This window comes from Diadema antillarum, unplaced genomic scaffold (assembly GCF_040938485.1).
Source record: "Diadema antillarum isolate AM-2024a unplaced genomic scaffold, OU_Dant_1.0 scf00000027, whole genome shotgun sequence".
Taxonomy (NCBI): domain Eukaryota; kingdom Metazoa; phylum Echinodermata; class Echinoidea; order Diadematoida; family Diadematidae; genus Diadema; species Diadema antillarum.
Window position 1 is genome coordinate 2,008,929 of NW_027270916.1, and position 17,043 is coordinate 2,025,971.

The 17,043-nt window shown below is 38.3% G+C and overlaps 1 protein-coding gene across 1 annotated transcript; it reads left to right on the forward strand.

Moving 5' to 3' along the window:
• Positions 1-16: 16 nt before the first annotated feature.
• On the forward strand, positions 17-8,832 carry LOC139735089 (torsin-1A-like). The gene is made up of 6 exons (XM_071645864.1): positions 17-37; positions 2,601-3,030; positions 3,865-4,148; positions 4,961-5,136; positions 5,854-5,978; positions 8,516-8,832. The coding sequence occupies exons 2-6, from the start codon at positions 2,679-2,681 to the stop codon at positions 8,830-8,832; spliced, it is 1,254 nt and encodes a 417-aa protein (XP_071501965.1). The 5' UTR covers positions 17-37; positions 2,601-2,678.
• The last annotated feature ends 8,211 nt before the right edge of the window (positions 8,833-17,043 follow it).

Genomic DNA, 17,043 nt, shown 5'->3' on the forward strand with positions numbered 1-17,043 from the left:
TTCAGAGGACACTAACGTTACTACTGTTGCTCAAAAAGTAATGATCGAAGTGCTGCTGTCAAACAGGAAGACGCACGTATGTGTAAATTTATTAAATGGCTGGGCTTGGCTCGAGGCCTCGATATGGCTCAAGCTTGAAAGCTAAAGTAAAGACAGTAGACACTAAATTTACTAGAAAAAGTTATTGCCTAACTTCTAACAATGTTATAACGTGTCACTGATACTAAGGTTAAGGAAGCTTTCATTGACACGAAAATTATGATTTCTATAATTTATGGTTCAGTAGAATAAACTATCTTACAAATATAAAATTTTGATAAGGATGTACTAAAGATGAATTTAAATCAAACTAACCTTACCAGCTAACCAGGCTATAGCTAACACAACATGCCAATTTATGCCTTTAATTTTCTTGACTACCCCTGCCCATGGGATGACCCCAATCCCCAGTTGTGTCAAAACCTTAATCCGCTTAAATATCTAACATGTCATTAGTAGCAGCGCTGATTAAATTTTTTTTTTAAGAGGGTCTGTAATGTAGACACTAAATATGCTAGATCTGAGACTGAGGTCTATGGTAAAGTAAACAAAAAATAAAAGCAAACAACAATAGAAATTAGAGTACGATTTATGGTGTGGGATGTGATGATTAATTCTGTAACGTTAGCCTGTGCCGCGCCTGGCCTGCAGGTAACCCCGGGGTGCTCCTTGTACACAGTTACTGCAGGCTGTACAGTATAGACCATTTAGACTGACCGTCTATATAATTGTCTAGTGTAGTACTGGTAGGTGTAAATGATGCCAATGTTGCGCTGGCTGCGTGCTGGTGGCACTGCCACTATCTAGAGTTTCTACTCTAGGTCCAGGGGTGGTATTCTGAAGTCCCTCCTAGGAAGAAATTTCTTCCTATGGTGGCTATGTAGTATATGTCAGGATTTTTTCCTAAATAAGTGGTATTCTGAAAATCTTCCTAAGTTTCTTCCTAAATACGTACCGTATCTTCCTAATCAAGTTTTTTCCTGAACTTGGGAAGAAACTTGGGAAGATATGCAAATGAGGATGAGATGTGCAAATTTCTGACTTAGGATTACAGTAAGAAGTTGGTACGGTATTCTAGAATGCACTTATAGGAAGGAATTTTAGGAAGATATTTAGGAAAGCTCCACCCCTGTCCTAACTAAGCAAGCAAGCTGCAAAACATTGTGATAGGCGCCTGTCATTTACTGCGTGTAACATGTACTTTGATGCACGAAATGGGCATATGAGAAAGGTACGTCATAGTTATATGCGATTGTCATATTGGTTGGTTCCTTTAGATATGGCATTTTGTATTGGATTAAGAAAGGACTTGGGCGGGGATAAGGATGGCCCAGTTTGCATTAAGAAGTTCCTCGGAAGAAATTTCAGAATACCAATTCTGTCTTTCCTGGGCACTTCCTAAGTTCTGACTTTGGAAGAAACTTGGGAAGAAACTTAATTAGGAAGATTTTCAGAATACCACCCTAGGACACTAGATTTCTGTTACCAGTGTCCCAATGAGTATTGTTGGACCTACTACTCATTGACCACTTTTTGATCAAATACCTTGTGGGCCCAATCTTAAAAAGTATCCCTCGGTTTCACCATAATTTCATTTCACTCAAGGCAGAAAATACTGTAGATTCATACCCTGCATGGGCTCTGATTGTTGACTCGTACCGTATGTGCGGAATTCTTGGCAACAAACGCAAGTGACATTTTCTACTGTGCACCGTTGCAAGCTCATCATTTTAATCGACCGCCCGTTCTCCCATTCATAAAGCACATAAATGTAGTGTAGTGAATTGCAAAGACTTGTTAACAATAATTACGTGTATAATGAGGATTTCCTCCTTCCTCAGGTTACTGGCCTGTATCCCCCTAATTTCTCTTGATTTGTATTCATGTTAAAATGTTACAGTGTATTAATTGCCCTCTGTCCCACTCATACTTTTGATTTTTTTTTTAATGCGAGAAAGTCATTGTGCGAGGGTGGTCGATCTAAAAATGGGTGGTCGATGAGTAGTAGACTTACCATACATGATGCAAAGTTAGTAACAGTAAACATTAGAGATATAAAATTTCACATGCAATTATTAAATGAGATTTAGGCCTATATTTAGTAGCAGACATCAACTGCAGGACAAAGACTTCAAAGTGGATGTAGTAAATTTGTGGATGTGAGCTATTGATTACGTCAACAACTTGGTCATCCTAGAAATGTGCTGATTCGATGAATGAACAAGATATTTCATTGGTGATATCCATCAATCTGACGGTATTTTTCTTGTTTAAATAACAAAAATACATTTGTTTTGTGTAAAAGTGTGAATCAAATCATTTGCAGCTTCATAAAGAAGTAGGCTGTAGATACAGGTCTGCAGCATTTTTGTTTCCTCTAGCAGGTAGGGTTCAGTTACCGGTACTAAAGGGAAGTTGTGAAACTTCAAATTCAGCAAGACATTATAGTGGATTAGTCTGCACATCAAGCAACACATTTTGATCAAGTCAGAATTGTTATTATGTTACTTGCCATTTATACCACATTTACAAGTAAATTGTGACTGCACGGTTCAATTTAGATGCTGCACATGGGAAGAAGAAACCACAGCTGAGAGCATCGCCATACGTAGTACAGCTACAGGGCACGACGTCGCTTTATGCCGGGCAGAAGACGTATTTGGGGATTGGCAGCAATGAATCAGCAGAATACGCCGTGGAGGACTTTGCAGTTTAGGGGGGCATTCTACAGAGATCTTGGGAGCGCTTCTGGTAGAGGGTGGCTGCAGGTCTCCATCTCAGGAACGATGGCACAAGCGATGAATGTGCGACACTTTTTCATCCTGCTCCTTCTCATGGGTGGCTTGCCGCTGCAGCCCCAGCAGGGCCGGTCCTCGGGCCAGGTCCTGGAGATGGTAGGCATCACGGCGGCAGTGGCATGGAAGTGGAATCCGTTCTGCCTCTGGGAATGCTGCGATGAGCCGTGGATCAACATCCACAACGTTTCATCAGGTGAATTGATGCATAAGAGTCGCATGCAGTGCAGCGGAGCTTGATGAATAAACAGCCCCTTCTGTAGTGTGATGCTACACGCTAGTGCCCCCTGGTATCTCTGCTCTATTTACTGTCTGTCGCACTGATAATTGTAGCTTCTTCACCAAATTAACTTTTTATTGCAGCAATTCAAGGGGATAAAGTGATAGTTTGGTTTGTCTTAGCATGGATGCATGGTGAATGGATAAGATTGCTTCAAAGTCAAGTAAGCCTTTGGTAACTTTTGTCATGAGAAATAGCATGCGATTTGAAGTAATTAGCATTTCGATTGAAATGATGGAAATGGAATACGTGTAATATTAGATTTCCACTGTCGTGGCCTATGTATGATTTTTTTTTTGTCCATTTGGAATTTTTTACGGTATTTAATCATTTTTGTTTTAATTATTGGTAGTAGTAGTAGTAGTAGTAGTAGTAGTAGAAGCAGTTGTTGTAATATTGTTATTGTTGTTGTAAAATTGTTGTTGTTATCATGATGCCATATCTCGTTGTGTTTGTAATGTTCAGCTATGTAATATTGAGTCCAATCCATTGGCCCAGGGCATAGTAGAGGCAGCTAAGAGTTTGTCCTACATTGTCAAATGCATAAAGGCCTCAAGGGATTAGAGCAATGTTATTGTTTTTATTATTATTATTATTATTATTGTTGTTATTATTATCATCATTATCATTATTACCTAGTGATAGTATCATTATCACCATTATTAAGATCATCATCATTATGTAATTCTGTGCTAGACCTGTGAAACTGACATTTCAATTGAGGAAGACATCCTACCCACTTTCCTACAGGTCTCTTTGCACCCTCTGGCCTGGAGAACGCATTGAAAGAGAACCTATTTGGGCAGCACATAGTGCAGGAAACGGTCCTCGGGGCCCTCCATGGCCACCTGTCCAATCGAAATCCGCCCAAGCCACTGGTTCTGTCTTTCCATGGTCGCACGGGGACGGGTAAAAACTTTGTGAGCAGGCTCATCGCGGAGAGCATCTACAGGAAAGGAATGCAGAGCAAGTATGTGCATTTCAAGATTGCGGACAGAGATTATCGACATGCTGCTAAGTTGGAGGAATACAAGGTGGAGATTTTTTTTTTATTATACTTTGTGTTAGATTGAGTTGAAATTCTGCTCCAAATCATTAGGGTTACACAAGTGTTAATTCAAATTAATGATCCTTGCGTTGAGTTGTTTTTATTGCAAGTGATTGACAAATTGCCCTTCATCAACTGTCAATTGCTTGCAATGAAACAACTTGATGCAAGATTCATTAATTTGAGTAAATAATATGCAGTACCGCTGCTAGATGTTATCGGAACCATCACTGGCTATTGGGGGGAAGCTTGGTAGTCCAACGGATATGATTCCTGTCTAGCAATCTGGAGGTAATGGGTTCAAAACCCACCCAATTATGTATGCCCATGATTTTTATCATGGCTACCGCTCAAACACTGAATAATCTGACTGCGGTTATTTACACAGAATGAAGGGCAGTTTGTCAATCAGTTGCAAATGGTCTTCTCACCCCAAGTTCAATGCCATGATATATCTTTAGAGTATAGAAGATGATGTTTCAGAAGAAAACATTTCTATATTTACCATGGATATGCCTGCCTACTCGTAGGCAAGATTTCCCCCAAAGCACACTGTCTCTCCCTTTTAGACACCAAATGCAATGACATAGGCATAGACATCATCTTGATGCTACTTTGCTGATATCTCCAAACTTTAACTCATGTCTCCCCCCCCCCCCCCCCCATGCCAATAAATCCAAGTTTGTCTGCAGTGTGTATCTTTCTTTCCTCCAAAGATAATGTATTGCACTTTTCTCTTTCCTCGTTTTTCATTTAAGTTTTCTATCAAGAAATTCATATTTATTGTATACATGACAGGACTCTCTTCACAAGGAGGTGACTAAGAGTATCAAATCCTGTCCGAGACAGCTGTTCATATTTGATGAGGTCGAGAACATGCCCCCAGGATTACTGGATGTTATACGACCTTTCCTCGAGTACGGAGCACACAACCAGGGTGAACAATACAACAAGGCAATATACATATTTTTAAGGTAAGACCGTGATGCAGAAATTAAACTGAACATTAAGATATAATGGTGTATATAGTGTAAATACATTGTGTGTGTATGCGTGTGTTTTGCTGATTAGTATTCACGCATGCACAAAAAATAAAGAAAAAAAGAAAAGTGGCATTTTGTTGTTGCTGCATTCAGTAAACTGATGTTGAATGCTCATTTATCATTTCCACACACAGTGTTGTCATATTGGTATAGAATTGGGACGTGTCACGTGGCATTCCTAAAAAAAAAGAAAAAATATATATGTTTCTGTTTATAAATAATAAACTGACATTCAAATACAGAATGCTGATTACCTTTTGTAAGAACTTCAGGAGTCATTTAATGTCTGCACAATCTGAAAAACAACAACAACAACAAAACCCAAATATACAAACACTGATAACTGTATTCTGTATAATTCTTTTTGAAGAATTTGTTGACAATTGCTATAGCAAGACAAGATATACGCTCTCTCACCAAAATGGTGTTTGCAGCATATGATAAGCAGTCAGAAGATAAACCTTAAATCGTTCAGCTTTGTACCAGCTGTAAAATGTCTCGCTCAAAGAAGTTTCAGGGTGTGGGTTCAAGCGCAAAAAGAAATAAAAAAAGAATTGTGGCTGGTTTCCCTGTTTCACAGCCTATATGCTATGTAGAAATTAGTATCCCAGATGTCCACAAACCCAAATTTTGCTTCCCACCTCACAGTAACACAGCATCAAGAGATATCTCCAACGTGGTATTGGAACACATGCAGGCTGGGAAGAAGAGAGAAGATATCACGTTGCAGCAGTTGGAAGGTATCATTGAAAGCAGCTCCTTCCAGCTAGCAGGTACATCATATGTGACCGTGCACCTCAAAACGAACATAAAGTCGCACACACTGATTTTGCGAGAGGACTGAAAATAAGTGAAATGGGTCAACCTAGCAGAACTTGACTTGTTCATATTTTCTGAAAGAGCGGGTCTTCTTTTACATTATGCTAAAATTTAGTATCATAAAACGGGCAGGAAAGTGTGTTTTTTTAGCTGTTTATCTCGAACATTTTTGGTAGAATAGTGTGATTAGGTGTGTATCTAAAATCCCTTTTTCATTTCTGAAAAACCTTGTCCACACTCTTCACTTTCAACTCTAATAATTTTTGAAAAGATAGTGCTACTGCTTTGAAAGTTGGCATTAATTATGGACAGAATGTGTTAATGAGGCATGCTTAATTTCAATTTAATCTGATAATCCCTTCATTGTTGTTACTCTGGTAGTTTACTTCCTGTTTTTTTTGTCCCATTCATCGCACAGCCAGCACGGTTTGGTAAAGATTAAGCGCTTGAATAGACACTGTACTTCATAGCCTCTTTTCTCAGTTCACACTTTTCCTGAGTTTGTGCTTTCTTTCCAATATTTAGATAGGTTAGGAGAGTCCATTTGATTTGAGTTATACATCATTTTAAAGCTTAAAATCTGCTCTTTCAGAATATGGTCGTAACTAAAAATTCATGTCTGGCGACTTTTTGTTTGTTTTGAGGTGCAGGGTCACATATACTCTCATCATGTGTTTTCATGTTGTGCTCTTTTTACCCATGAATTCCCAGGAAACATGATTTGTATGGTTTGGTTCTGTATCTCTCTATCATGATTACTGTATACACCATGTATTTCACGAATCAGGACTTTCAGATGATTTCGCGAGTGGCTATATTCGCAATCGTGGAGTACAGTACTGAATTGAAAAGTGTATGTGTGCATGTCACATTCATGTTGAGATCAGAGTCAATATTTTTGTGTGTCATTAAATTCGCGAATAGCTCCTGACTCTCAAAATTTGCGAAAAATAAAAACCTCGTGAAATATTTAGTGTATTCAGTATTAAAGCCAAAACATAGTTCTCATATGTCTGCAGAACTGTCTCTTATTACTCCAAAATGAACACATGAATGCGTAAGAAATGAGTGAATTAACACTGTAATAAAACAATTTCAGTTGTGTAACAACGAAAATGTGAAATACAGGGGAAACTCGGTATAACGAACACTGCTATAACGAGATATCGGTTATAACGAGGAAATTTTCTCGGTCCCAAATTTCCTTCCACACAAGTCTATGTAAAATGCTACTCTTATAGCGAGATCGGCTATAACGAAATAACTGCTATAACGAGATAAATTTTGTGACTTCCAAACAAAGAAAAACATAGTAAATCAAACCTGCTATAGCGAGGTAAAGCAAAATGCCTTCGGTAGTGCTTTACTTCGCCTGTGCTATCATCTTCCGAGATTATAAAGCTTGATGCGCCAAAAACTGTCTTGTACACACATAATCATGTTCTTCAGTGCACTCCAGCTAGCACTGCATGTTGTACGTGTGATGTGTGTGTGTGCACGCACACTGTATGCAGAAAATGTGGTGGGACGGCCATGTGTATACATGACATCATCATGACGTTTAGCAGGTGTGAGGCAATCTGATGCCGTGATTGGCCTTCTACTTTGGGAATTCCCCGTCTTCACACACACACTCAGTCATAATGTACAGAATGTGTCACATACACACACAGCATTGTGCAGACCATATTCAAGCTTTCCACACAACACACACCCATACGATAACCACATACCAATCCACAGACGATCTTGATACAATCGCAAGCTATATAAATTTACAAATTCAAACATCTACAATTAATGAGAAACACATTCTTGATATTGGATTGCCGGATTTCCTTGGCGAAAAACATCTTCTTACCCATAAAGGTGAGTAATTCCCTCACACACAATATCAAGTTATCAGTATTGATTGAAGTATGATGGGTAGTCCCACATGTGCAAATTAATGTCTTTATTTTATGCCTTCTTTTATGCCTACTGATATAACGAGATATCGGCTATAACGAGGAAAATGACTCGGTCCCGACCATCTCGTTATATCGAGTTTCCACTGTATTAGCCAAAAAGGAAAATGAATACAGACTAAATCCCGGGAGATGTTCATAATGCATGACAATGACATCTGCACTCAATCTCTTACTGACTTAACAATAATGTGTATGAAAGGTCTGTCAGATCTTAATGACTCCCAAATCTATTGCTCTTGTGATGAATGGTCAAAAGAAGTATACATTTTTGTCTTTATCTCACATGGCCCCCCAGTATGCTCAATCCCAATTTGCTACAGCAAGTCTTTGTGGACCAAAATGACAGAATATATCTGGACATGAGACTTTGCCACTGTTGTAATTTCACATACTATACTTTGAGTCTTCTTATACCTGAGACCCTGCTTCCGCACAATTTTACCATCTCTTTTAAAGTCAGCTGGTGAGAGATGCAATTTTGTTCTATTTTCTTCATTTCACTTCTTGTGACGAACGAACAGGGAGTGGATTCGAGAAAGCAAGACTGATTGACAAGTATCTTATCAGCCACTTTGTCCCCTTCCTTCCCCTGGAGGCCGGCCACGTCCGTCAGTGCATACAGACGGAGCTGAAGAAAGAGGGCTTTATCCCCAAGGTGGATGCGGAAACGTTGATCGAGGAGGTCCTACAGAAACTCCAGTTTTGGCCCAAGGATATGGAGATATTTGCCACCAAGGGCTGCAAGAGCGTTGTCGAGAAACTGAACCTTTCCCTCTATCGCCTTCACACTAAGAAAAGGACGATAGAAGCTAGTGCTCACTCAAATGGAGATCTATGAACTCGTCGAGAGAGGTGGCATAAAGATTTGGAGAGTCTGGACACCTTGCCTCTCTGTGAAATAGGTAAAAAACCTTTCAATCAGAAATGCAGCATCTTTGACGCTGGGATGTACTCCGTTGATCTTCATGTGGTGATATGATACATCGCCCCTCTATCGTTGGCCGATGGGTGGGAACACCAAACTGCTGAAAGACAGCTTACCTTTGAAAAGTTTGAAAGACTTTTTTTTTTCCTGTTTGTAGTCTTTTTGTTTGCTTGTTTGTTCATGTGTTTGTTTGGATTTTCTCCACGGGCCTACTTCATTTAAATCTGACTCAAATGCCAGTCTGAAGAAACACTTCATCTGTGAGTATACTTCAGATATCGGAGACATCTGTGTGTAAACTCCAGGAAAGAGCTAGTATGACAGTCTTTCACAGCAGTCCTATGTTGTTGTTGTGTTTTTTTTATTACATGAGATAAATTATGGTGAATTAGAACCATCACTGTCTATCAGGTGGAAGCCTGGTAGTCTAGAAGACATGACCTGTCTAACAATCAGAAGGTTGTAGCTTCAAATCCCATGTGAGTATGTATGCCCATGATTTATTTATTTATTTTTTTTTTTTTTGTCATGGTTATCACTCAAGCACTGAATAATAGGTATTGATTTACGTCATTGACAGGTAATTTGTCAATCAGTTGCAATAGAATACAACTCGACTCTAGAATCATTCACTTGGATAATAAGGGAGAATTTTTTGGGGAAAAAAAAAGAAAAACAATTGTATGAAGTGCACTACCTGGGACATGGAGATTATTCTTCAAACCTAAATTGGTGATCAGCCGCAGTTGTCGGCACCGTGAAAGAGAAAGATTCGCATGTAGTCGATATAGGTTGGAAGAAAATAACTTTGTAACTCTTTATGTGCCACGTTCGCACGTCCGACTCGGTCGATGGCGTGCCACCGTCACATATTCTGCTCAAACGCACAAATCCACCCAATCCGATTGATAAATCGCCAAATGCCGCGGTACAATGGAAGCGTTTCTCGCGCTTGCATTCCTCTTACATAATAGCTTACATTTAATGTAGTGATAGATCTCTACTGGATTTGAGAGTAAGTTCTTAGTTTCTGTCACTGTTATGTGTGCAAAAGTCATGCCTTTGCAGTAATGTAGCTACTGGTCATGTGAAAGAAAAACGATCATAGTTTTGTCATACAAAATTATTATACATCAAAGCAAAGCTTGGCATTTTCTCTACAACTTTACTCTTTTTTTGTCCAGATGAACAGAAATCTGTAGAAGTTACCTAGACTTCAAAAACAGAATATTTTCTCAAAGCATGACTTCGTTAGTGTCTCAGAATAATGTGGCACAAAGGGGGTTTCCACCATGGCACATGAAGAGTTAATAATGGAAGTAAGTTGGCCAACCGTGGCCAATGTCACCACTCACTCGCGTGTACATCTCCACTTTGTGCAAAGTCTGTGGAGGTTGGAAGTTGTCATTGGCAGTGACAAAATGTGATGAATGGAGTATGAAATATGAGTGGTGACAGAATCCACAATAATGCCAGTAAGTTGTACTTGGCCCTCCTTTCCAACTGTCTCTTATCTGTGATATCAGTGCTTTAAAAGTTCATGACAATGAAAAAAAAAATATGTGTGTGCAATAATCTTTAAGAGTGACTCATCCGCTGTTTAATTTCACTTGCGGTGTATGAAATGAAATGATGCATCATTTGTGGGGGTTGAAAAAAAAAGTTAAAGTAGAGATACATTGTAGTTAGTATTGTGAGGAAGCTTGCACTTTTATCTGTAGCCATTTGATCTTTCCATTTGTCAAGTAAGATGTCATATAGGGGTTAGAGTATAATGCTCAAGTTTTTGACTCTCAGGGCTCCATATTTCAAAATGCTATTAATAGTGTATATAGAAATAGGTCACCAATAGTAGTGAAAGAGTTACAGGGGAATGATCCCCAAATGTATGTGTGGATTGAGTTAGAGCAGAAATATCAGTAGAACACGTCGGTGAATTTTTAGGAAAATCAGAAAATTGGTTAAAAAATTATGACTTTCTAAAGTTTTGGTACAGCCATCCAGGCTGGGTAAGGAGATGACAGCAACTTGTGATGTTCTAGAAGTACAGTCAAACCTGTCTATAGCGGCCACCCAAGGGAAACGAAAAAAGTGGCCGTTATAGACAGGTGGCCACTATAGACAGGTAATCCAACTTTATGTGCATTGCCTATCCATATCATATCATCGTTGGATACATCGATAAGTATTTAATGTACATAATGTACATGCGTAAGTATACACATGTTCATGCATGGAACAATGCCGGTGTTTATGAAATTGTTGCACGGTAGCATGTGTACAGTCGTGAAGAAAGCTTAACACTAGTGCATCATTATGACTGAATAAGTGATGAATGCAGCGGTGGCGATCACTGAACGTTGCCCATGAATGTCTGTCACGGCCACAAATCAGAAAAACACGCTGAATTACCGGGTCTGTGGCCGCTATAGACAGGTTAAAATCTACCGCGGGAAACAAACTTTGTGGCCGCTGGCCGCGTTAGACAGGTGGCCGCTATACACAGGGTCTTTAACAGGGCTTTTCTCTCGGGGGGATTTTTCAGTGGCTGCTATAGACAGGTGGCCGCTATAGACAGGTGGCCGCTAAGGCAGGTTTGACTGTACAACAGTTATGAAGAAAATATTAAGATAATTTGAGATGCTTTAATTTTTCTAGCGTAATGAAAGAGCACTTGGCTTGCTTCTTTCTGAAGGCAAGGGGAATAACATCATCCGCTACATTATGTCATTTAGAGTGGAAGAAATACATACTTTTTGGAGAAAATAACATTTTCTGATTCTCTGCAAACTTCACTGATGTGTTCTACTACAATACTGTCAACTGCATATATTTTGTGTGTCTAATTTTCACGAATTGGTACTTCCCCACAATTTCGTAAGTGGTTAAATTCACAATCATGGTAATCGTACAGTAATTAATGGAGAAATGTGTGCATACATGTCGCATTTTATAGAGTTAATATTTTTGCTTGTTAGATTTGCAAATGGCATCTGACTCGTGAAATGCATGAAGATAAATACCCTGTGAAATATATGGCATATATGATGTACGTACAGTAATATTTCTGCTTTCGATCAACCTACACATACATTTGGGGCTTATTCCCCTAGAAGTGTGATGTTAATTAATGCACATGTGACTGTTAACGCTATGTTGGTGTGCAGAACAGTTTTACAAACCTCTGGCTGAAGCCGCCATGCCATCATACAATAATGACATCCAGCACCTCAAAGGGACGATTGAATGCAGTCAGCCCTTAAAACCCTTCAGCACTTACAAGTTTTTGATTTTTTTTTTACATTGTCAAGCTCTCGTCACAAAAGAAAGCAAGCGAATTACTTGAGAATATCTTGTCTGGGTTGAGGCAAAATGTCTAATGTATTAATGGAGATTAGCTTGTGGATTAAGATCATACAAGAATGAGATAAATCCTACCAAAATGCATTTTCACACGTTGGTACCACCACCAACCCCCCCCCCCCCCCCCCCCCACACACACACACACAAATCAGAATGGCTGCAAGCATTTCAGTGATTCTCCGTGGCTGTTGGTAGTTCAGGTGCTAGAAGGTTCACTTTCGTTCTGTACGCCAGTATGTCATCTGTACACTTGATACCACGTAATTGATGCGAAGTTGACTAACATAAAGATTTGAAGATAAAAAGTGCTGCCTAAATAGGAATTTTCACATGCAGTGTCACTATTTTGAATGATATTGTGCTACATATTTGCATGTCTGTAATGCCCTTGTGCCAATGGGGCTGAAGATATTATGTTTGTATTGTCTACCTCCTTAACGACCTAAAAATCATGTGAAGACTGAATTTCATCCAACTTGATGAGAGCAAAATATCAGAACGTTTTTTTGTAACCACATTTTTTTAAAGGATCTAGTGAAAATACGGAGCCAAATTATAGAGTTGATTCTTCAAGTTTACTGATTCAGTGGTTCATATATTCCTCACAAATTATTTCTGGTTCTCTGATTGGTTGAGTGCATTGAATATAACAAAACATATTTCCACCATGAAAATCCTAGTACAACTATTTCCCTAGGGAAATAGTAAAAAAACTATATCACGCTGCTATGGTGATATTTGGTAAGCGCAAGCGCACAACATCGTGCCACAAGAGCGTATTTTAGTGCATGAGACATCATGTCACAGTATGGTTTTCCACCAAACGCACTGCGTCTACGTTTTGCGAGATAAAGTGCATCGCGCAGTTGATGCAATCATAAACACTTTCATCTTCGTAATTTTGTGCTTGAAGAAAAAACAAAAAGATAACTTTAGATCAGTCAACTACCCACTTTACTTTGCTCTTACTCTTAGAATTATCTGGCAGGGATATAAAACAAATATACCAGGCCATTGTTCGAGGTTCTGGTTAAACCGTGTGCTTTCGGTGACTTAAGTAGCACTGTTTTCTTTGGGGCTGCATCCCTCAGAAAATAGTACTACTGAAGTTACCTCATGCACAGTTTCAACCAGAGCCTCTCAGGCCTGATAAAGTGTCATTAAATATGAAGAAATTGCACAGCTCATGTTGGCTTCATATAGCATATGAGTGAGGAAAGTTCAAAGATCAAAGGTAAAGTATCCATTCTGATAGTTCACTGTTTATGCAATAACATGAAGTAGATGCCATTTCATGCTACATGGCCATTGTGAATGGGTTAGTGAATAATGAGTGTTATGGGAAAATCCTACAGGAGCTGAAGGGGATTGGAAGATCAAAGTCAAATTCTCAAAGTCCGTGATTCATGCAAAGAGTGTCCCAAGAGTAAAATTATGGATGGATAATTCTGTGAATTATGGTCATAAAGTCAGTATTTCAAACACCTGTAAGTGCTTTGCTAATGTACATTGTGTATGTTAGGTCAACATTTGGGTAAATAATGTTCTTGCCTGTAATGTATATATGCATACATACATACATACATACATACATACATACATACTTACATACATGTACATACATACATACATATACAAACATACATATATATACAAACATAGATATGTACGTCATATACATATACACACACTCAGAAGCGTATTTGATTTTTTTGTTTTTACTTATTAGGCATCAAAGCAGTGCATATGCTCTTTTTGTATATTGTGAAAATATTTTCATAAATAGTGATCATGCAATGTTGCTTCAGATCTTTGTTGCTTGTAAAGTTCAAGCAATCCACTGCAAGCTTGTGAAATGTTTGGCTAAGTTACATCATCTCCCTGAAGTCCAAACTGCATTTTGAAATAAGTATTGAACTGTAATCGAGGTGTCACATATCTTGTGGGGATAGACAGTTTTTCTTCAGTGCCAGTGGATAAAACAGACGTTGGAGGATGAGCCACCAGTCAGCTTCACATAGGTTATTTATTTCTTTTGTGCACTAGGTAAATCAGGAAGTTAGCAAATTCCATGCTCATTATGTACAGGTCATCTAAATTTGCATGCTCACACATTTGTGTGTTTGTGTTTGTTGTGTTTTTATGCCTCCGCCACAAAGTGGTGCCGCAGGCATTATGTTTTCGGGTTGTCCGTCCGTCCGTCCTTCCGTCCATCCGTAATGAATTTTGTGGACAGCGTAACTAAAAATGTTTTTGAGGTATCGTAGTGAAACTTGGCATGTATGTGTATTAGGGGGTGAAGTTGTGCCTATCAACTTTTTGGTGCACATGCTCAAGGTCAGAGGTCAAAAGGTCAAGGTCAAATACATAAAATTTCACTATTTCCACCATATCTATGCAATGCCTGAAGATATTTTCTTGAAACTTAGTGTATACATGTATTACCCAATTAAGATTGTCTGGTGAAAGTTTGGGGTCATGAGGTCAAAGGTCAAAAGGTCAATTAAAAATATTAAAACTTCACCTTTTTCTCCGTAACTTGGAAATTGTTCAAGGTATCTTCATGGAACATAGTATATATACATGTACTGACTGGCAGTGATTATCTAGAGAATTTAGGGTTCATGGGGTCAAAGGTCAGGAATCAAAGGTCTAGGGCAACACTTCAAAATCTCACTACATGTATTTCCCTCATATTTATGCAATGCCAGCAGGATTATTTTTTTACACTTGGTGTATGCATGTATAACCTAATAGAGATTCTCTGGAAACTTTCTTTTTTTCTCTCTTTTTTTTTTCCTCAAAGGTTAAAAGGTCAAAGATCAAGGGAAAGTGCTGAACTAACTTTTTCCTCCATATCTTGGAAGTGGCTCAAGTTATCTTGAAACTTTCTACATATTTATGCATGTTCTGCCTGACAGTGATTATCCTATGAATTTTAGAGTCAAAATACCAGATGAAAATGGTAACAATGTACTTTTCAATACAGAAATTGCTTTTTTTTCTCCATACCTTGAAAATTACTCAATGCATAAACTTATGAATGGGTCAAAGTCAAGGTAAAGTTCTTAAATCCCCAAATACATGCTCTCCTATTCATCCAATTAAACCTAGGTCAAGGAAGGTGAACATTCAACACATTTGTGACAAACTTGTCATTTTAATATTTTGCCAATTTTGTGAAAATGTAATCATACATTGTCTACATGTACTATAGACCTATTAGGAGAATCATGCATTATGGAGGAGGCATACCAGTCGCCTTAGCGACATTTCTAGTTTGTTTTTGTTTTTGTTTTGTTTTTTTGCCGTTTTTGTCATGTGCAGGTCAGATATTACCAGAGACAAATTTTTGCCTCTAGTCTTGATGGCTGTGTGGTTCTTGATAAGAATTGCAGCCTTAATTGTGGTGTTGCAAAGTCTATGCTGATGCAGCATTATATGAATGTACATTACATTGAAAACATTAAAAAGGCAAATAAATGAAACTTATGCTCTTAGTTTTATTTATGTATCCTTCCATCTGTAATTTGTCACTTCTTCATCATCCATTATGATTCAAAATAAAATGCAAAATCATGAAATGAGCTCCTCTGAGTGGTTGCATATCAGAGTTCAATTGTAATTAGCTGTTTTTGGTTGAAGTCTTATTATTTCTTGAACATGTAGACTTAAAAATGGAAACTCACAATGAGTTTTTGTTGATTTGCGAGGTAGAACTGATGTCCTTCATTCATTTTTTTTTCTTCTTTTTGTTTCTCTTGGCAGATATTCCAGGACTTACCAGTAGTTCACAAATATAACCTCGAAAGAGGCTATATTATTGTCTTTTTTGATTTATTGTTGTTATTCCTTTCTGCTTTTTTTTTGTAAATAGCATGGTGTAAATTGTCCAGCAGCCCATTGATATTCTGCTCATGTGGTTTGGTGTTTAGATCTAAGACATTCCCGGGAAATTCTACACAAATAAGTGACAGATAATTATCAAATTTAGTGCATACATAAAATGTAGATAAGGTTGTTTCCTACAATCAGGAGACTTGCTCACAACTGGATTGACGTGGTGCCAGTTAATGCGTGCAAAAAGACTAGTTTACCTTTATAACGAAGAGACTGTTCCTCATCACAGCCAGAAACCTTGCCTAATGCGAATCCAGTCTGGCCCAATACATGTATCCCATTCCAAAATATGAACCAATATAGAGGTGTCTCCTTCCATGTTGGCGTGTATGTTGTTGAAATGGGCTACCAGGATGGGTACCCCTTAACGTTCTAAAAGAGGTCAGACTGTACTAGCCCAATGCTTGCCCAACATAACAGCAACTACTGTAACATATTTGGAGTCCAAGTGTTGAGATCCAGAAGAGTACTGTAAAACGAGGAATTTTCGCGTGCATTTTAATTTCGCGAATTTCGCGAGCGTCAAAATTCGCGAAATTAAAATGCACGCAAAAGCTTTTGTCTACACTACATGCATTGAATGCCAGTAGCAATTCGCAAAAAATTTTCATGCCACGAAAAAGGCTGTCGGCTCCAATTCGCGAAAAATTTCATGCCGCGAATATATCATGTTTTACAGTATGTGTCGTTTGATGGAATAGTGTTTTACTAAGTCCGTGGAGGAAAAAATACAATTGTATGATATTTATGTAAATTTCATTTTCATTTCCATTTCATTTCATTTCATTTCAGTCTTTATTGTCCATATCATGGATATTTGTTTTGTTCACATGTTTCTTACAAAACAAAAAATATACAATA